Source organism: Lepisma saccharinum, chromosome 4 (assembly GCF_977018435.1).
Source record: "Lepisma saccharinum chromosome 4, izLepSacc3.1, whole genome shotgun sequence".
Taxonomy (NCBI): Eukaryota; Metazoa; Arthropoda; class Insecta; order Zygentoma; family Lepismatidae; genus Lepisma; species Lepisma saccharinum.
In genome coordinates this window covers 77,416,480-77,439,701 of record NC_139232.1, presented here as the reverse complement: position 1 = coordinate 77,439,701, position 23,222 = coordinate 77,416,480, and the positions used below count along the sequence as shown (strand labels likewise).

General features: G+C 38.9%; 1 protein-coding gene across 4 annotated transcripts in view; it reads right to left on the bottom strand.

Moving 5' to 3' along the window:
• swm (Zinc finger protein swm) overlaps positions 1-23,222 on the bottom strand; it is a 103,857-nt gene that overhangs the window by 70,288 nt on the left and 10,347 nt on the right. For 3 of the 4 annotated variants that reach the window (XM_083120819.1, XM_083120820.1, XM_083120821.1), the window contains exons 3-6: positions 17,906-18,186; positions 15,129-15,328; positions 7,776-7,972; positions 4,552-4,740 (exon numbers count right to left, since the gene is read on the bottom strand). In XM_083120819.1, coding sequence (XP_082976945.1) covers positions 4,552-4,740; positions 7,776-7,972; positions 15,129-15,328; positions 17,906-18,186 — 867 coding nt within the window. The remainder of the gene's footprint in view (positions 1-4,551; positions 4,741-7,775; positions 7,973-15,128; positions 15,329-17,905; positions 18,187-23,222) is intronic. The other variant, XM_083120822.1, reaches the window with a different exon arrangement.

Sequence of the window (23,222 nt, the reverse complement as noted above, 5' to 3'; positions counted from 1 at the left end):
TCTGCTGCTGAAATTACGAACTTTTAATGAACACAGGAACATCCAACAGGGTGTGACGTTCAATGAAGACTTGCAGATATCGTTTTGATTGTTGGCCAACCGTGACAATTGCTGTATTGATACAGGAGGGATGTACTTTAAGTAATAAAGAGGCAATGTTCAAATATGTCTCATTACTTAATTGTCGGCTGTGTATATCAGCACTAACCTTATCAGGGTCTTATAGATGGTTAATTTCAATCTTGATGGCACCTTACTCTTAAAATTTCCTATCAGTCAAAAATATGTTGCGTTTGGAGCTATAAGTTGGGCTTGTATACTGTTGTCATGTGATTGACCCTAGATAAATAAAGGAATCTACGCTTTTCAAAAGTATTGATATATGTGGTGGCATGTTTGTTTGATATGCATTAACTGCTGCCATAAATTTTGTTCTTCTCTCTCTTATCTTTTAATCTCATTGCCGTTCCTGCCTTTTCTATTGACAGAAATGTTTCTTAAATAGCATGTAATGACCTTCCCGATATATCTGCATCATCGGCATATGCCAATATCTGCACTGCCATATAGTAAATAGCACCTCTGACTTGTATTTCAACTTCCCTCATAACTTTATCTAATGCAACATTAAGGAGTAAACATGGTAGAGCATGTTTCACTTAGATTCTCACCATGTTTCAGGTGTCAGCCATGGTAACCTATATATTTCTTATTAATTTCTCTGTAACTCTAAATTCCCTCAAGGTTGAACATAATTTCTCCCTATTTATGCTGACATAAGCAGATTTAAAATCTACGAACAAGTAGTGAATCCCTACTCCAATTTCATTTCTCTTCTCCAACATTTGCTCAGACTGAATATTTGATTGGTTGTAGACTTTCCAGATTGGAATCCACATTGGTATTTTCCATTTGAAAGGTATTTCTCCCTTCAACCAAGCAGCACCTATTACACAGTTCTAAACACCCACACACAAAAAAAAAAATATTTAAAAAATTATGATATTTTGGTTGTGCTAAATGCTAAAATGAACATTAGATTTGCCAAGTTGGCTCTTGTTCTTGAGATACTTGGTATCCTTTGATTTTAAGCTTATCTCAATAACAGTTTAGATGATGACATGCAATACGACTTGCTTTTATGTTAAACAATAAAAATGTTTCTCTAGTCCATCAATTGCATAGAATATATTTATTAAATGTTAGTTTTTCTTTGTTTGTTTCATTTCAGTTTTATTTCTACTGTTGCAGGAAATGAAACATGCATTCTTCACGAAGATCCTGATGCATTCTGCTACATTTGTGGCGAATATTCTCTGCATAAACAAAGAAAAACCTTACTCACACTGTAAAGTAAGCATATCTTGCATAGTTTGGAATGCAGGTTGGAGACCAAGATGAGTCTTGGGTTCCCCATAAAATTTGCAAAACCTGTATTGAATGTTTATGACAGCGAAAAAATGGAGAAAGGAAAATCTGCGTGCCTATGGCATGGAGGAAGACGAAGACCCACCATCACAACTGTATTGTGAATATGAAGGGCTTCAATCGTCACAAGAAACAAACTGAAATATTCTGATTTGGAATTAGTGCGACGACCTGCACCTCATTGCGAAGACATTCCTACCATTGTTTGCCACATTTCCTGATCTCCCATTGTCAGATGTTGAAGAAGCACAGGGCTTGGCATGCACCACAGATGGCCATGGTAGTAGTGCGAGTGAATATGAAAGAATCATTTCAACAGTTCGCCCAAGAAGAACTGAATGATCTCATACAAGACCTTAGACTGTCAAAGCAAGTGCCAGAATTTTTTGCATCCAGGCTAAAAAAAAAGAACTGTCTAAAATAATAAGCTAAAATAACATATTATCACACGAGAGAGGTACCCCTGCACTATGGCCTCTTAATGCTAAGCCTTGTCTACTAAGAAGTAGTAAACTGTCCTTTTTTCGATTAATTCTGAAGACTCACTGTCCTCATTCACTGAGGGTACGGCATCTTGGATGGAGGTGGTAGTATGTCACTTCTTTGTTCCCAGGAAGCGGTAGTTCCATTTTCATTCATCTGGTGGCACTGGTGTGTGTTTCCAGACTTGTGCCGTCTGCTGTCTTTTCTGCTGGCAGTTGTCTTAGTTTCTGTTGTCTGGTGTTCATTGGGGAGTTGGGCCATTGAATTGTGTTGCTAGGTGGTGTGGTTCGCATTCTTTGGGTAGGTGAAAGGGAGGTCAAGATGGGGAACTGTTTCTTTTTCTTTTTGTGGTCTGGGAGTTTTTGAAGAACGAGGTGCCAGATTGGGTGTGCCTCTCCACTGTCTAGGCTCAGTGTTGGTTTCTGTTGGATGATGGCAAGGGTTTCTCTGATGGTGTGTTCTATTTAGGAGTGGTTGGTTGTGAGACGTATGGATGTGGAGGAGATGGAGTAGTTTGTGGTATGGAGGTGTTGTGAAAGGCCTGATCCTGGTGCCTGCTTTTCGTTGTTGTTGTTCCTCGATCTATTCTTGAACAGTGCGGATGGTTCAGCTTATGTAGTTGTCATGGCAACTATCAAATTAGCAATACAGAAACACAAAATTTCTAATACACAATAGTAAAACCGCATCCATCACAAACATTAGAAGATGTCCTCCAACAAAGATTTTTATTACTGTTCATACTGAATTGCCTCCTTCCTCTTTGGGAATATGATACTATATGATACTCTGTAGAAGGCACTTACAGTAATGTCAGATATAGAATCAAGGATGGTACAAAATGTATGAGGGTGGATCAAATGAAATGGAACAGGGGCCACAGAATGAAATCAACAAGGTCTATTTCAAACATAATCTCCAAAGTTACACAAGCACTTGTCCCACTATTTCACCAAGCGATGAATACCCTGCTCGTAGAACTCCTTTGGCTGAGATCGGAACCAGTTGCGAACATTGTCCATGATGTCATTGTCCGAGTGGAAGCACCGACTCTTCAATGCCTATTTCAACGGACCGAAGATATGGAAGTCGCATGGTGATAGATCAGGGCTATGTGGTGGGTGTTCTAACACTGTCCACCCAAACGTCGCCAACGTGTTCTTTGTAACAGCTGACGTATGTGGCCACTACATAGGACAACAGGCAGAGCCGTTTGACCTTGCTTGCTGGGTGCAAAAGGTGGAGGGTACAGCAGTAACAAAAGCTCGGTTGTCTCCACTGCCGGCTTTGTCGTTTGCTTTCAGGTTGGAAGTGGTGGCACGAAGATTCATCACCTGCCACAACCCGTTCCAGGAAATTGTCCTTCGCACGATTTCTCAGAAGATGCTGCATACACAATCCCATATGGAGGCTCTTCTGATCATCTGTGAGATGGTGTGGCACCCGCTGTGCACTAATTTTCCTGTACTGCAGTCTGTCAGTCTCTGTAATGACAGTATGTACGGAACCGAAACTCTCTCCCACATCCATGCTGATGTCCCTGATGCTGACTCGTCTGTTTGCGTGGATTATCCGGTCGACTTGCTCCACCAGAGCATCCGTAATGACGAAATGAGCTTGACCAGGTCGCTCATCACTCTTCACGGATTGCTGTCCCTTGAGAAAACACTTATGCCAGTCCTGCACACGGGTTAATGACAGAGCATGTTCTCCATAGACTGCCTTCCTTCGCCGCTGCACTTTGCGAACTCCAACTCCAACTCCTTCTGCCACTAAAAAACTAATAACACCACGTTGCTCTTTTTTGCTGGCAAACATTCCGCCGCCACAGGTGAAGCACTGACTGCCTGCCTGCCTGCCTGCTCTCCTTTTCGGATGATACTGCTGCCCAACTGCCTACGCATATCACATGCTCACACGCGACTATCTAGGGCGAGTCCATTATGCAGGAGGAGTTTCGTTCCTTACCTCACACTCTACCTCTACACGGGGTTGTCGCCACACACACACATAAATATAAACCAATACATCCACTGTTCAGTTTTCATTTGATCCAATATAATATATTCTGCTTCATCTTCACATGTAATGATTTTCCTGCAATACGTTAGATCAAACACATCCTGATTACTTCCATTATTTCTTCACGATGTGGTTACCTAGGCAATATAATACAATTTTGGACAAGATACAAAACATCAAAATATAAAAATAATCATATACAGAACATGCACCAGAAACAGTTTCAGGCAACAACTCCCAAAATACAAAAGGACAGTTTCAAAACAAGAAATAGAGAAAAAATCTAACAGAAAGATTGTTCCCACAATACAGCTCTAAGTATGAATTCAATAAAAGTAAAAATTCAGATTTTTCCAAGGTATACACTAGCATGTTGTTATTGCAAAACAAGCACTGCAGAAGAAAGTTACGAGAAGAAAGATGTCTACACTAATTCCATCTGTTCCTACATTAACTCAATTTGCTGCCTACTCTTGTCAAAGTAACTAATGAGAGAACTGAAGAGCAATGGAACTACAAGAATACAGAATACGATCCAACCACACACATGGACATGCAACAAAAAAACACCTAAAAAGAACAAACTAACAACTAATGCCACCTCATTTTACGACTTACCATCGAAATCCCTACACCTTCTTTTGACCTGGAACATATTGGATGAATTATCTGATGATGCGTTAACAATCACACTTTGTATGCTCTGTGAAGTAGTGTTTAACCTCATGTCCACGTCTCCGTGATTACTGTCCTGTGTAGGAGTGCCAGCTCCAGACATTGGCTCCTTCTTGCCATCTCTTGCTCTCTCTCAAATAAGGAAGAAAACTCCAATTAGTGCTACAACATCCATTCTGACTACCGAATTTAATTGAAAATTTCATGTGAACAGTTCAATTAATAAGCTCTTCTAATTTGAAAAGTCATTTGTTGGAAATTTCATTCTGAATAAAATTCTGTTTTGGTATTACAGATAACTTTACAGAAGCCTGACGTCCCATAACTGTGTGTTGTTTCATACACTATTCAGTTCAGGGTCTCTACGACTTATTGTTTCATTTCACTGAAATAATTTATGTATCCCTCACCTTATACAGGATGTCCCAAAGGTCACTTAGAAGGTTCACATGTGAATGACTTCCATTAAATGAACTCTTTATTTTGTTCATTTTCGAGTACTGATAGAGCTGGATAGGGGAATTCACCATGGTTGGTTAAGGACACAACCAAACAAGGAACAAGTCATTCCACTTTAGTAATATGACCATTCCATAGTGCAAATGCAGCATGCATATTGTTGATATTTTCCCTTCGGAATAGGTGATTCATGATCCAGTGCAACAGGGATATATAGCAAACCTACCATGTCCAGGACAACACAGAAATATCTGCAATGCATGCATTGTGTTTTGCAAATGGAATGGTGATATTTATAAAATGTATCCATTGTTCACTTATCTTCAACCATGGTGAATTTGCCTACCCTGGTTTACCAGTATCTGTAAAATAAACAAAATATTAGTTCAGTACCTGTAGTTATTTACATGTGAAATACCTGGAGGACTATTGGGTCACCCTATGCTTTGCGTTATTCATTTCTGCAAACATACAATATTGCTCTAAAATCCGATCCATACATCTCCAACTCACTGTTCTATAATTTATTCCATCTTCAACTTTTTTCCCACCCACAATTAGAAAGTACCTTCAATTTGTAATCTTATCTTAATTAAACATACAATATTTCCATCAACATCCCTTAAGTGACATGAATTTTATACACAAAATTGCCAAAGAAAAAATTCCAAGCAACTCCTCATTAAGAAAAATCATTTCCATGTCCCTATGCACATAACCTGTAATACATACTTGTAACTATAAATAATAAAAACAAAAGGATAGAAGTTCAGTCTCCTTTTTTCTATACATTTTCCATGCAATATCATCCCCTTCTATTAAATATGGATATATATATATATATATTTCTTCACTAATGGCAAGCACACAAATAAAAATAAAACTTTGAAAAGTTCCAGCTGGCATTGTCAAGAATAAAATGGGAGTTAAAAAAATATGTCGGCAGTAGAAGGAGGAACACTGGTCATTGGCTAAAGGAAACCTCACAGCAAATGTCTGGAAGTCATGACTAGACTGAGGACTTCCATGCAAATGCACGTTTTTATTGGAAGGGCATATTTAAATACAATAATTGATTTCTTAATGTTTTGACAAAAATGGAGGCATATTTATGTTGCATATTTTGGCCATAAATGCATATTTTACAGAATTTATCAATGTTATTTCTCTTCAGCCAAATGTAAGATTTTCCAGATTGACAAGCTGTGTGCACCCCTTTCCAAGGTTGCTTATCCCTAATTAACCTCAAGCCACCTTCAGCTGGATGTTGACAAGGTCAATGATTCACCCCCACCTCACAGGAGAGAGGAATGCATCTTGCTGGAAGCACTTTCCCATCTTAAGATAGTCAACTGTTACTAGTTATATGATCTTGAGCTCCAGGATGCCTAAAGAGAAACATTCCCGCAGCCCTAATATAAGGAAGTGGATTGATGGTACAAGGGAACAGCCTTTGACAGAATCCCTTTCCATAATTAAAGATGCTGCAGCAAGATTTCTTCCTGGAGGTCAACAAATATGCAACAAGTTTCAGATGGTACTGGAAAACAATCCTTATTTGGATCACTTGAAGAAAGTGTGTATGGTTTTGGAAGCACATTGTGATGGCATGTGGCCAGAAAAGCAGTTATTGCAAGTTCTGAATATGAAGTTTGTCCCAGTTACATCGTGTGACGTTAAGAGATCTTTCTCTGCCTAAAGACTACTATTAACATACAAACGAAGGAAATTTACAGTTGAAAATATAGAAAAAACCTTTTTATTACTGTTACATGAATTACTGTACACAGCTTCACTCAACATTTTCAGTACAGACCTTGACATTTTGTGTCTTATTTGTGTAATTGTTTTACCAAATACTTGCATTTCGTAAGGTAAGATTGTATTTGTGCTTACAAATTTCCAAGAATTTGCATATTTTATTAGGTAACAGGAGTATTAACAGCTTTGTACAAAGCTGAACGAAAAATATTGTATTCTTTTTGTTCAGGGGTAGGTAATATGTAGGTAATAGATCATAATGCAAAATGTATTTCCCTTACTGTATATTAGGTGGTCTAAAAAAAAGGTAGGGTGTCATTGTTTAATTTAAGTGGTGATCTAATACTGTTCCAAGCATTCACAAAGGCTAGGAAGTCGTTCTCTTCTTTATAGATAATCAAGAAGTTATTAATGTACGTATGTGTGAAACCAGCCAAGCAGAAAATTTCTCCTGCTCTTTGTGCAAATTTCAAATATCTAGCTTCGCTTGTTATTATAGTGAATCACATTTATTAAACATTCTTCAAAATAAATTAACAAACAAGGAACTACAAAATCAATTTACTATCAAGAAACTGGTTCAAGAAATAAAGGTGGAATATATTTTCATTCTCAGACCTTGGAAAGTACAAAAAACACTTGAGTTTCCCACACTTCTTCAGGTTTTCATTTGTATTTTTAAAATTCCTGGGTTTTTGCACATAGACACGTTGATTTTCTTGAATTTTCCAGGTCAGTGAGAACTTGGGGATGACGTGAAACTATTTACAAATAAACAAATAAATCAACCGTGTTATCAAACTCATCCTCACAGCTCGTTCATGAAAAATACCATAAGAACTGTCTACTGAGAGCTGATCCAACACTAGCATCACTGCTGTAATAGGCATTCTTATGAAACTGCCAGACAAGCATATATATATATATAGCTTACGCTACATTCTTACCATCAGATCTACTCCTCGAGTGGGACCTTGACCGTGATCTGGACCTCTCACAATGTGGCGACCGGGAACGTGATCTGGACAGGGGTCGTGGTGATCGTGATCTGCTTCTGTAATTCCTTGCTCTGTGCCTCGGTGTTCTTGATCGGGACCTTGATGTCATTCTATTCCGTGGAGACTTAGATCGTGACCAACTTTTCCTAGGAAATCAAAATAGCAAAAAATGTAATATTTTGATTAAACTTGGCTTTCTAACATACAAATCAATGATGTTGCAGAGTTTACAGGGATATATTTCCTGAAACATTAGCCTCTCTTTCCAGGCTGACGTAATATTACTTCGAAACTACAAATATCTCTTACAGATTCTCTCCAATTCCAGAACAATAAAAAATTATAGTTAGTTCTTCTGAATGTAAGTGACAATAGTTCTTTATTAATAGCATGCAATCTTGACATTATTCATTGTCATCTTTTTACCTACTATACAGGGTGTTCCGGGAGGAAGCAGCAATACTTTGGGAACTGGTAGTATGGGTGATTCTAAGCAAAAAGTTCATATGAACTTTTGAACGATAACTGAGATATGAACAGAAATAAAAATGATGTAGGAAAACATAAACAAAAACAGTAACAAGTAAAACATGGCAATGTAATGGTAATTGTGTAAGTAAATACGAGAACGGACATGCTGATACTAATCTTTATTGCATGAATTTGTGGTGTAGCAGTAATTAGTACATGATAATTAAGTAATGAATGTAGAACTGCTCATTTCAGTCGGTTGATCATTCAACATCTGAATTCCACCTACCCTAATTGATGGATTGGTCGTTGTCGTGTTAGTGGTCTGGTTCCATGGCCACCTCATTCTCCCAACCTAATCCCTCTTTATTTCTGTTTATGGGGGTGGATGAAGCAGGAGGTTTACTGGGAAAGGGTGAATAGAAGGGATGAACTGCACTTTCGCATTATGAATGCTGCTGCGTTAATCCGGGAACATCATCGGGAACTTTGCAGTGCAACACAAGATGTCCTCCAAAGCGCTCAGAAATGCATTGATGTTGGTGGTGGTATTTTTTAGAATCTGCTGTGACCTGCTATCATTTCTGTGGCCTTTTCCCTCCTTACATTCGTTCATGTGAGTACTAACCAGCAGGTGTTAACATTTCATTTTTCTACATTTATTGCTTGCTTCATTACTTAATTATCATGTACTAATTACTGCTACACCACAAATTCATGCAATAAAGATTAGTATCAGCATGTCCCTTCTCGTATTTACTTACACAATTACCATAACATTGCCATGTTTTACTTGATACGGTTTTTGTTTATGTTTTCCTACATCATTTTTATTTCTGTTCATATCTCCGTTATCGTTCAAAAGTTCATATGAACTTTTTTGCTTAGAATCAATCACCCATACTACCAGTTCCCAAAGTATTGCCACTTCCTCCCGAAACACCCTGTATATTCTAGACACTTTTCCAGAGAGCACATCTTCTCTTGTCTTCCAATAAACAATTTCATTTTATTAGAGGTGGGGATCGAACCTATGATATTAATATAAATCCTCTCGGTCATTCTCAAAAAAAGTTGTAGAAACGATATAGATTTCACAAAAATTAAGATTATTGAAAATTTGTAAAAAATAATGACATATTGTGTCTTTAAAGAATCTAATCAAATGCTAACCTTGGCCAAGACCATTTGCTCCTAGTTCAATGGAAAATTGTAAATTTGCCTTGCCCACAATTGTCCACGGAGGGGACTTTCAACTGCATAGAGTGGATTTTGAAGTTCTTAGAATGGATTTCTGTGTTCTTTCCCTTTTAAGCAATCAAACATTTTCTGCACATAACCATTTCCTTGGTGAAAAGTAGACTTGAACTTTATTTTCTTTGATCATAAAAAAAATCTTCCAAGTGAAAAACTTAACTTTCTCATGGTATTTATCTTTTATAACAGAGTTTCCAATTAATACTTGCAGCATAGCTGCTTTCATCTTTATGGAACCTTCATTATCTGGTCTTTTATAACCACCAAACAAAATTCTTTTTTAAAAATAAAAAAAAACCTGTAGTGTTTTTAATATGGAAAGCAGGTTAATAGTGTTACCACCTTTTCTTAGGTTCTTCAAAGTGGGGGAGTATTTATAAAAAATATGTGTCCCTAGATTATACTTTGTTTTGGACCCTGCTGACATTATTATTATTACAGTGGAACCCCGATTTTACATTTTTCTGGGGCCTGTAAATAAAAAAACGTAAAATGCGGGAAACGTAAAAAGCCCAAAAGCATAAGGGACAGGTGAAACTCAAGTGTCAGTAAGAAATGACTTCACAATCAACTTTTAGAGGGTATATTGTGTCAATAATAACTCAACAATGGTAAAGAACAATGGTTATGAATTTCTAAGGGTAAAAAGCAAGACCTGCTGTGAAAATCAGTGGCAGATTAACATCACACACTTTCGAGGGTAGGAACAGTAGGTGACTGCTTCTATCTGCCACCTATTACCTTCAATTTATGCTTCTGATTGTGGGGGATCTTCATTTACTCTGTAAACTGGTAATTGGTTGCTAGTTTTAGAGGTATTGGGTAACTGAAGGGGGGTGTTGTTTGATCATTTATAATTGGACATCAAGTATCTTTATCTACTGTAATTAAAGTGTCCTGGATTCAGTTTACAGTGAAGACATGTAGAATATTACAGATCCCACTCTTAGCTGCAAATGTGTTCAGTCCCGATCAGCACAACAGCATAAAGTGAACTGAAAACAATGTTTGTCAAACTTACGCATTTTTAGATGCCACAATAGGGGGGTTTATTATCGGTGACGTGCCCAGGATCTTCGAAAGGGAGGGGTGGTTACGTATACTTTCTTTAATAGTCAGCCCTCATTTTCCATCTTTTCCTGCCTTTGACGTTCTTGTCTTTTCTTTTTAGAAATACTCTGCAAAAGAGGGGTTATGACCCCCCCCCCCCATCAAACCCTCCCCTGGCCATGCCACAGATTGTTATTTACCTTGGATTTAGCAGTGTTGCGGATGGCAAACACCCCTTCCACCAATAGTTTTCCCGTAAGTAACATTTTTTTGTCTCCCCCCTCCACATTTAATATTTCGCACGTGATATTTTCAGCAGGTTAATGGTTCCCAAGAAAAGTATCGAGTATATTATTATTAGCATGGTGTGAATTTTCTTCCGTCAGTCTTTTGTATGTTCAAGATGTTTATCAGAAGGCAAAACAAGAAAAAAAAATAGCTTGTCTTTTAACTCTTCGCTTTGTGTCTGATGCTCGTGTTTAGTAATCTTCAAAAGCAAAACAACCTTCTGATAACCCCCTATTCTTCGATATCGGTCAATTTGAAGGTGTTGTGATCAGCACCATGCTTGGGTAGCATTTACTAGGGATGGACGATATCGGAAATTTCATATCGCGATATATATAGTCACGAAAATATCGATTTGATATTTTTTCCGTATCCTGGTATCGGCAATATATCAGCAATATATCGTCTCCACGATATACGAGTATATCGTCAAATATATACCCTTCTTATTTATTTTCCATTCCAACGCTGCAGGCAAGAAGAAAGGAAAAGTTTTCACAAACAAATCCCCTCCCCGCTTTTCTTTTTCATTCCATAAACCTGTGGGGGAAAAGAAGTGAATAGTGATCGAAGTCCTGTTGTTAATTGTCCACTTGGAGGGGGGAGGGCGAACTTTCGTTTTGTCCAAATTCTAAGGAAAGCACTATTTAGCAAGAATAGGTTTGGCAACAGTGTGCTTGTTGTCTGATCCTGAGGTAGAAGAATCAGCCCACTGTATCTTTACGGGGAATGTAAGAAGTGCAATTTTCCTTTCTGTCAGTCAAGGAAGGTGGGACAAATGCAAGTTGTGCCCACCTCCCCCCTCCACTGAACCATGCCTCTTCACTCCCTCCTCTCGCATGAAAGCCTAACATCTGGAAGTTCGGTCGCATGGTGAATGAACCAGCTGTGAGAGCAAGGAAAAGGAGGGAGAAGTCACGTGGTCAACAGAACAGGTTTCTGCCAAATTTTAAGACATCGTCAGGGATCAGAAAACGTATAATGTGGGAAACTGGAGTTAGAGCGAACGTAAGATCGGGGTGAACATCCTATAACTTAACAAAGCCTTTTGCCGGGGTCTGGCTGGATGAACGTATTAAACGGGAAAACGTATAATGCGGGAACATAAAACCGGGGTTTCACTGTATTATTATTATTATTAATAATAATAATAATAATAATAATAATAATAATAATAACAGTAGTATTGTTATCATGATACATCATTTCCACTAATCGCATGCTCTGTATTAAAACACTTGTACCCTTTAAAACATTCACACATGTGATTAAAAATCATTCATAAATAATGAAACAATAGACTTAGATTTAACATCACCTAAAACTGTTTCTGCTGACACTTCTACTACGTATTTCGCCACACGATAATAATACTGCACATACAACAAAGGAAAAGGAACCGACACTACATTACGGTAACCACACTAGATGCGAACTGAGAAACAAATATAATAATTTCAACCGTCAATATCCCTCCACTTGACTTTCAATTGTTGGCAATCAAAATATTTAAATTGGTTTTGATTGATTTGGTGTTTAAAGTCCACTTTATGCACAGTAAGACTAATCAGGACTGGACATACAGTTTAAAGTGGGATCCGAACACGATATGTCTCCACCGGGTATCGAACGTGGGACCCCTTGATTACAAGGCGACGACACAACCCCTGCGCTATCGGGGAGGCCTTGTTTAAATTGGTTTCTTAGATGTATAATTGTTCATATTCATAAAGTGTGAAGATTTATGTAAAATGCAAATTTCAAATAAAGTAATGGAGCGTAACAATAACGGGGGAACCGTAAAACGAGCAACTGCCGTCCCAGTTTATATCAGAGGCACTGGGACATGCGCATACCCTCGAATGTATGCGGGTGGAGGCTAGGATACATTCGGGGGTTCCCCCCTTATAGTGTAAAAAAATGGAAGAGAGCATGTTGTAAAGTCCAGTATAGCATCCACATAACAGGAAATGACACTACTACCTAGCTTACGACAAAAAATTGACTTTCCTGGTTCCTCCTACCCTTCAATTGATTTCAGTTTCTTACTCAGAATTAAGAAAACTTGAGAGTTGTCAGTTTCACACACATTATCAAAATATTTGAAACTACCACAAATGTGGCAGTTTATGTTTTAAAAAATGAATTCCTTATCAATAAGATAGCTTATTCATTTGGTGAACAAGAAAATAAAGAAATTAGGGCTGAGCCGATATCAGTGGTATCGGAATGTATCAGTTGGAATTCATCTACCGATACCAGCTGAAACTTTTCCGGCCTTTTTGTCTTTCACACGGTCCGCAAAAATGCAGCGGAGTCTAATTATCCTGGGAATTATGCAAAATACAAACTTTCTTTTTATTTTGCACCAATTTTGCATGAAAATCTATATTTTGTGATTACATAATATCTATTTTAAAATCCTGATGCAGTTCTTGAATATTCTAAAGAAAATTTCTTGGTAAATTGATGCATATGATTTGAGAAGAATATTTACAGACCAATATTGATCAATATTTTGAACAAATTTAAATTATTGAAATTTTTAAGTATCGGTATCGGTGGGAATCAGTATCGACTCAACCCTAAAATAAATGTATTTGAATCTGCAAGAACTGACTTCCAAAGGATAACTGGGTCTAAAATTACAAACATTTTTATTGATAAGGATTCAACAAATGATAAAAAAAACATGACCATGGATAACACTATCCCTCCTTGAGCATTTGGTCCATGGAGTGGACATCCACGGAGGGGACAAAATGTTTTCTCTTATTGTATTACTCCATGGAAATACAAGTTAGGCAAACATAAATTTTCATATGAGTTCTGTACATAATGTTCATCACTAAATTCATAATAATTAATAATTTGCAAAATTTCTCACCTTGAGAAGCTGCTCCACATGTGATCTCGTCAAAGTTTGGATATCAGAACTTAAATCTCCAAAATCTCATACAAAAGGCAAGACAAGCACCTCCAACTATCCCCTGAATTTGATTGATTGATTTCTTTGCTTTATTTTACTTCGCTTCCTGTGCAACTTTTGACTAATTTGCGAAGATGGGGATAAGTCATGATGTTATGACATTGACGAATGGACACTCACAAACATCCATGCCCAGGCCAGGATCCGAACCCAGGACCCCTGGCGTTGGGAGCACAATGTGCTAACCACTACGCCACGGGGGCCAGCAACTGTCCCTTGAAATCACAATGACTTCCATTCCCTCAAATTTTCTGATGTGGAGTGAACAGCGCTGCACTTTTATAGGAACATTTCTTACAAGTGTCCACAGAATGGACAATACCACCTGGGAAATTATATTTGATATTTTACTCAACTAAGAATTTCATAAAATTATTCTTTGATGTTCATAGGAGAAAACATGGTAGCTGCTTGCAGTAGCATGATTGAGAAGCACATTAGAATTATGAGTCTGCGATGGACAATAAGAGATATTCAGATGGGATAGATATACTAGAAAAAACAACGGATGCTGCATGTGGAATTAAATGGTTCTAAGGTGATTAATTAGTTAATTGTAATATATTAAAGCTTAACTTGTCTAAAGGATAAGCTATTAAAATCATCTACATTTATAAACTTTGATTGCGGACAGTGGAAAATGTAGATATTCTGTGTAAAATTCTGTAAAGATGAAAAATTATTTCTGGAAGAAATAAAGCTGATGAATCTTGAAACTAATGACTAAATTAACTACTACTTCATCTTGGCCTTCCTACAGGAAACATCACTTCAAGCGTCTGAAGATGCCTGGTGTACAAAATAGAGACTTTCCTGCTTTAAATCAGAGCAAAACCATAACAAACCTTGGAAATAAAGTCCAAAAGTAGCTATCGATATTTTGAGATATTACAAGAACCATATTAAATATCACAAAACTGTTCCAGGTTTTCAAGTGAGTGGGGACCATAGAAATTCCTGGCAGTTACTAGTGTGATACGAGTTCACATATTTCACTTGAATTTAGCAAACAGCTTCAAATGTACTTTACCATTAAAGTATATTGGACCATACACTTTTTCATTTGTTTACATCCAGAATGCAGTGACCCAAGTAGTTACTGAAATTTCTATTGAGATTCAATTGGTATTAGATTTAATTGCCTGTAATTCCTGGTTTTTTACACCACATCATCTGCTAACACAGGTTACACTTCAAGCTTTACCTCCACTATTTTCACCCAATACAAAGAAATAACAAAACCTTACCTCCGTTCCCTGCCATCTCTTTCGTAGCGCCTGCTACCAGGAGACCTCTTCCTCCTCTCTTCCCATCCTCTGTTCTTCTCGCGTACCCTGTCTCGGTCTCTGCTTCTCGACCTCCTGGACCTATCCCAGGAGTGTGATCTAGATCTTGCTTTTGGACTTGGGGATCGGTGTCTGTTTCTACGGGATTTTTCATCTTTATCCTACAAGATAAATTATTGAAGTGTTTACCACCTGTTCGAAAAAACAATCACTATAAAAGTTACATAAATGTTTAAGTGACTAATGTCTGGATGGTTCCTTCTAATTTGATTCAAATCTTGAAACTTACCTGGTTTGATTACCTGACAGGGGCAGGATTGACTTGCTGGTAGTGGACAAGGATATGGCTGCCTGGTATCAAAAGGTTTCAATCTTTTAACCTTACCTTTAATTTTTTCACACTTAAGCTCTTTTGGCTTGTGGGTAAATCATTCATTTTCTGCCCCTGATGAAAAAGCCAGGTGGCTAAAATTTGCATCAAATTGGAAAATACATTATTTCTCTTGTAGTCTACGGTTATTACCAGGTATCCAAAAAAGTTCATGCCATATATTGCAGTGAGAAATAAAGACTCTGTAATTTCTGGCAAATGTGTTTTATTCAGCAAAATAAGCTCCTTCAGCTTCAATTACATGTTCCCAACGAGATACAAGCTTATAAATCCCACGTTTGTAAAAGTTCTGGTCCCTAAAAGCAAAAAATTGTCCTATGACCTGTGTGACATCATCTCGGTTTCGGAACTGTTGCTCACGCAAATGGTTATCTATGGCCAAAAACAAGTGAAATTCGGATGGGGCAATGTCCTGGGAGTAAGGAGGATGAGGTAAAATTTCCCAACCAAGTGTGTTGATTACCTCCTTGGTCGCTTTCGCCGTATGAGGTCTAGCGTTGTCTTGAAGAAGGATCACTCCTTTCCTGTTGACTAGTGCTGGCTGCTTCGGACGCAGTGCAGCTGCAACCCTTTGCAACTGGGACGAGTACACCTCGGATGTGATAGTTTTGCCATGCTCTAGCAATTCAAAGTGCACAACACCAGCGCTGGTCCACCAAACGCAGAGCAGAACCTTCTGGTGATGAATGTTTTCTTTGGGAGTCAATGCAACAGAACCAGGGGACGACCAATGTTGTTTTCTTTTGTGGTTACTGTATAACACCCATTTCTCGTCACATGTCAATATCTGGTCCAGGAATGGGGCTTTCTTGTGGGGTGACAGCAATGATGCGCAAATGGTGAGCCGCTGGTGTTTTTTTTCCTCGGACAGAACGTGAGGAACCCACTTACTGAGCTTCCAAGTCTTCCCGAGGTTGTGGAGATGCAATCGAATGGTTTCCTCAGACACTCCAAACCCTTGTGCAAATTCTTTGCACGTTTGCTGTGGATCACGCTCTATGGTCTCCTTCAGCAGGGCTTTGTCGATAGTGGCGGGACATCCAGCTCGAGGCTTGTCCTGGAGGCTCTCATCGCCCGATGCAAAGCAACTGAACCACCTTCGCGCTGTGCGCTCACTCACTGATGCCTCTCCAAACGCGGAGCGTATCTTTCGAGCAGCGGCTGCAGCATTGCTGACCAATTTGAACTCATACAGAAAACATGGCCATAAAACGTCCTTTGACACTGACATGTTCCCTTCAGGATTGTAGTTCCTACAGACCTGCTGTCTGTGCGATCGACACGACTCCCAACTGTGCACTGACTGACGGTTGCCGGGAATGTAAACTTTTGACGTCATCCAGACAGGGTTGACGACACATGCCGTTTGACTTTCACTTTTAGTTCCAGTGGCACGAACTTTTTTGGATACCTTGTACAAGCATAAAAAAACAGTTTCTCGTTGTGACGTTTCAGGAGATCACACGCTCCCTTCATCACACATTTCTTTTTAGTCTGAAACGTCACAACGAAAAACTGTGTTTTTTGCTTGTAATAACCATAGACTACAAGAGAAATAATTCTAGAATGCAAGCAATACGTACATACAAGAAAAACTAGAAAATACATGTCTAGGAAAGTAGTTTTACCACTTATGATGCTGAGTATACATGGTATGACATTTACCTTTATTTCATAAACACTAGAATTTTCAGATGAACCACAAACATCAACAATATAATATTAAATTTTTGAAAGCACTAAATACCCCAACCTGAATTGTGGCAACAGGGGAACGGCTTAACAATTTACAAACTTTCAACCTTGGAAGTTAGAATGGTTGTCTGACACCGAAACCTTCAAAAAACTATTGGCACTGTTTACTATTTTCTATGGAAAGAATACATGGTGCCAAAGGGAATTTATGATCATTCAAATTTGCAATAATCATGAATATTGTTTCAATCATCTGCGTTCTTGTACTAAATCTATTTAGCAACTGAGAAAATGAAATTCAAATAAATGAACAATGCCCCCTTCCCACGATATTCACCTTTCCCTTTCAAATAGTCAAAGAGATTGAAAACCGTCTTGAAGTACTAGAGATGGTAAGGAAACCCAGTATAACATAACATGCAGACACAATGAATTCTTGGTTTTCTAAGCCAGCCCCAGTTATGAATAGCTTACAGATGCCTTCACACAATAACAAACATATAACAATCATGGTCGTATTTTAGATTTTTTATACTACTTTTCCGGTTATTTATTGAATGCACCTTGTACATTTAAAGAATACTCACAGCTAAAGTTTGAAAATGTTACATCTGTAACCCTGAAATTGTCCAGGGGAAGGTATACTACTTACTGAATCGGCCTTGCGGATTTGTCGAACGTTTCCAGTTATCTCATCCTTCTTAGCTTCCTCTTTCTTCACTTGCACGGGGACAGAATTGCTTTGACTAGGAGGGCAGACTGGATGAACCACAGGCGCAGAGGTGTTGACTGCAGTCGGAATGGACGTGGAGGAATCTGGAATCAGTAGCTGAGGCTCAACCTTCAGAGCCACAACAGGCTTCGTTTCCGTAAACTCCAGATATGCCTTGCTCTCAAGTGTCTTGAACAGGAGTTCCACAAAGTTTTTCGTCTCTACAATAATAATAATAATAATAAATGATTTTAACAGTTGTACAATAGCAAGAACTAAACAGTCTGAGGGGTTCCTTATGCACCCCTCATTTTCAATCCTATCACTTTCTGCACTTCATATTTCCACCTTAATAGTAGTAGTAATAATAACAATCATATTATATATGAAGCATAAAAGCATATGGTGGCAATTGCCACTCTCCACAAAACTTAGCGAATATTGAGGACAATCGATACTGTGTCTTTCCTTTCATTAATTTTATCTAATCACTCATCCTCATAACCACAATTAACCAAAGTGGCACTAAAAAAATAATAAAAATAGCAAAAATGTACTTGTTCGACAGAATACTGGTTGTATGACCTACATTTAAACACTGCAATGCAAGATTCAATTCTCAGATTTCAAAAACTGATATTTGGTTTTCAAAACTAATTGAGGTTGAATTTATTTATTTATTTATTTATTTATTTATTTGAGAAAATTTCAGATACAGCACAGGTGCCCATTTTACACTGAAATTGTCAACAATGAGAAAGCAATAATTATAATAAGCATAAAAAAAAATAAATAAGAAATAATTAAAAGTAACAAAACAACATAAAAGTGAATAGCAAATGAACAAAAAAATAAGTAAGAGATGGCACTATGTGATATTAATTACAAGTATTTCTTCTGATAGAAGACCGAAAGGCAAACTCGGAGGAAAATATATCAATACTTGAGGGGAGATCATTGTATTGTGCTGCAAGTCTATAAAAGAGAGATCTTTTTTGAATTTCTAGTCTAGGTTTTTTAGTATAAAATAACCTTGTATTGCGAGTTGTGCGCATAGGTACTCTAAAGTGGAATTCCTCAAGGAGTGTGTTGCAGCGGATTTTGCCATTCACAATTTTGTATAAGTAACTGAAATCATTCTGCAAACGTAGCTGATAAGCAGTTTGTAAGTTTAGAAAAGACAAGAGATGCGGAGATGAAAAATTGTGTAATGAGGGAACCCTGTGACGGACTATAGCTAGGAAGAAGTTAAAGACTGAATCGAATCTGGAGAGGTGAGTGGGACATGCCATGGACCAGACGGGAGAGCAGTATTCTATTAATGGGGAGATGAATGATTTCAAGTACAAAGTGAGGGCTGAGATGTCACTAATTTCAGTGAAACGGTAGAGTAAACCTAAGAGACGCATGGCCTTTTTTGTGGTGCATAAAATATGTTCCTCAAATGTGAGCTTTTGGTCGAAAACAATGCCTAGGTCCTTGTGAGAGGATACTGCTTTGATGTTATTGCCAGAGATGGAGTAAGATGACTTTAACAGATTCTTCTTGAGACAGATAGTGAGAGTAGTACACTTGTCAGGATGTAATGTAAGGCCCCATGTCAGGCACAAGGAAGTAAATGTTGCTATGTCATTCTGAAGAAGATGAGTATCGTCGGAAGTGGAGATTTCCCTGAAAATTTTACAGTCATCTGCGAAAAGAAGGTAATTGCTAGAGGGAGCTGTGAGATGGTCGGCAAGGTCATCGACGAATAATATGAACAAGAGAGGTCCTAGAACACTACCCTGTGGAACTCCAGAGAGGACAGGAAGAAAGTTAGAAACAGTTCCAGGAAGAACAACACGTTGTTGGCGATCGCTAAGGTAGTCTGTGAGAAGGGTGAGAAATTTGCCATGAATGTTGAATCTATTGCATAATTTGTGAATCAGAAGACGATGACTAACAGTATCAAAGGCTTTGGCCAGATCAAAGTATATTACATCTAATTGTGAATTATTTGAAATGCATTCCATAGCATGTGAGAGTAAAACAGACAGGTTTGTAAGACAGGAGCTACCAGGAAGAAAAACATGTTGCTTAGAGCTTAAGTACGGAGAAACAAATTTGTACAGTCTGTCTTTGATTACTTTTTCACAGATGATGGACAGAGGAGAGAGTAAGGAGATTGGTCTGTAAGATGAAACAAAATTTTTGTTACCACTTTTGTGAATCGGTGTGATGTTAGCTTGTTTCCAAGCGTGAGGAAAGATGCCTTCCGAAAAACATCTGTTCAAGAGAATGGAGAGGGGATAGCACAGGGATTGCACAGTTTTCCTGAGGAACATTGTGTTGATATCGTCCGGTCCTAGGGCACGGTGAACTGAAAGAGACGACAATAGATCCTTCACCTCATCAGGTGTAGCGACAAGCGTTGTTAGGGAGGAGGAACAGACTGATCTTACGTTTGGCAACGCTGCAAGGGAAGACGGGGGGCAGAAGTTACCATGAAAATAAGCGTTGAAGAGTTCTGCCCTTCGGTCCCCTATCGCACTTTCACTATCATGCGTAATTTCAGCTGGAATCCTACTGTTATTTTTCCTTGAGTTTATTAGATTAAAAAAGTTTTTTGGGTTTTCCGGGATTGTTGCAGTGATATTGTCTATATGTTCCTTATATTTTTTTTCGAAGGAGATACTTTGAGTGTCGTCGCAGAGCCGCAAAGGTATTGTGCGTGTGTTCACTCGGGAAGCCCTTCAAAGTTGCCATGCTCGTGTCTTGTTGGCCAGTACATCCCGCACTTCGGAGTCGAACCAACACGGAAATCTACGAGAAGATATTTTCCCTGTAGGCACGTGGTCCGTCACTGCTGCTTGAATGACACCTGTAAATAGGTCAGCTGCCTCGTCGACCGTCCCGTCTTCCAAGATGCACCAGGGGAAGGAGTCGAGGGAAAGTCTTATCTCCTCCCACGGCGCTCGGTTCCACAGGTAGCGTTTGTTCTGGATGGAGGGGCGATGACCTCTTCTAGGGGGTGGGGGGATGAGAATAGAAACATCCAAACTGTCGTGGTCGGAGGTCAGGAGGTTCTTACCTGGCGTGATACCAATATCGTTTAGGGTGGACAGAACATAATCCAGGTTGCTGTCCTTCCTGGTGTTGAACAAATTATGTTGTTTCAAGTTTAAACCATAGATGAAAGTTTCAATAAACCATGTGTCGTTCGTACACTTCGCTGTTCCATTCACAGGGTCTTGCCAGTCAATTGAGAGGTTGAAGTCGCCGAAAAGCGCAACGTCTCCCAGGGCAACTGCCGCAAGCAAAGAATCTCGACATTCTTCGAGGAGGAACAAAGGACTGTTTTTATGTGGTCTATAGTAAGAGCCAAGGAGAAGCTTCTTGGCACCAGTCACTGAAACTTCCACCCACAGTATTTCACAGTTCCGTTTTAAGTCGTGGCGTACTTTGCTTGGCCATTTTGAGTTAACACAGATCATAACGCCCCCACCACGAGTCGCACGATAGTTCCGATATATGGTGAAATGGCTTGCGAATGGCAGCTCACTGTCACAAACGTTTTTTGTCAACCACGTTTCAGTAAAAATTAGGCAGTCATATGCCATGAGTTCACAAGCAAAAATTGCACAGTCGCCAAGCTTATTCTTAATGCTCTGTGTATTTTGGTAATACACAGAGAAATTTGCCACCGTTTTCACAGGCCCCGGATTCACATGTATGTCCCCGCAGATCAAGGCCATGCACAGGAGGTGAAAGTACCGGACCGGGGTCCCCTTACCTGCCGAGCGTTGTTCCCTGCTGCTGGGCGAAGCCATGGCGGAGACACGCACACGTGTCGCCGCGAGTGCCGGAAAAGAAAATCTCCTCTGAGCGTTATTGTTAACCAAATCACAATTTTCTTGCAAACGAAAAGTAACAAATAGTATTTCAAGAACACTAATCCTTACACTATCCCACTGGCGTACGCAATTTTTTTTGAGGGGGGGGGGGGGCTGAACTTGGGTATAGGTGGCATTCAGTGGCGCAGGAACATTTTTCATTGCCTCTCTCTAATTGAATTCAATTAAGTTTACCACCACACCATATCTACATACAAAAATTTTGTTACGCAATTTACGGCGACTATGTACAGTCAGCGCAGAAAGAACTACCGCATCTAATCTGATAATGCCGTGCTATGCAAGGCAAGAAAACATGTCCAAGGCTTCATTTCCATGCACACTGCCCACCTGCTTATCGCTTGAACACGATTCAAACAAGACCTTGAATGAACTCCATCCACACAACCTACAGGAGGAAGGGGGAGGGGGGTGTTTAGATTTTCTGATATTCACTGAGAAGCGTGAATTTCCCTTCGACAGCTGAAGGCATTACGTAGTTAATTTTCGATCTTGCCACCGAAGTTCCCGGGTTCGATTCACGGCCTGTACATGGATGTTTTTTATGAAGTTCCCTTCGTCAATTTCATTTAATTATTATCTATCCTGATCGTCGCGTTAGCCAGAAGTGGTAGAAAAGTGACTCTATATAACGAAAAACATAAATACATTAGTGATGCTGTTGCAGATATATTCACATATATAAATTTCAGTTTGCGTGTGCCCACCCGTAAATGTGTTCTGATTTTATTCATGTGTGCCGGCAACAATACATCAAATATAACACTATTTTTTTTGTTACCTGAAAAAACTTCATGCGATCTACTAATTGCAACTTATCTACAGTTATCATTTCACTGTAATGTCACCATACTACGAAAAGAAGTGCGGCTTTACAAATGCAACACGGTAATGAATCTACGTGTATCTGTGGGAGTTAGGATTTCTATATGATAGTGACAAATGTGTGTCTCTGGTGTTTTTGTGTGCGTGTGCATTCGCTCACACACATAATCTCTTAGATGAGTTTGGTCAGTTCAAAAACAACATTTGACATGTTGATCTTGTTACAAAAAATATGTTTATTACAACTAATGTAGGGGAATTATTGCCAAATAAAGACATCTGAAAACAAATGGACAACGTAATGCGTTGCGAAGCCAGAGGTCCCAGGTTCGAACCCTGGTCAGTCATGAATGTTTTTGCTATTGCCATTTCATCAACTTATCCTTTCTCTTTGTTGAGATTAACATGGGAGATAGAACAGCGACCTATAAATTAACAAAAACCTTTGCTGCCTTAGTTGTCTCTTCACAGTCTCGTCGTCGAAGGTTCCGGGTTCGAGTCTCAGCTTGGACATAGGCGTGACCATTGGGAGTGACCTT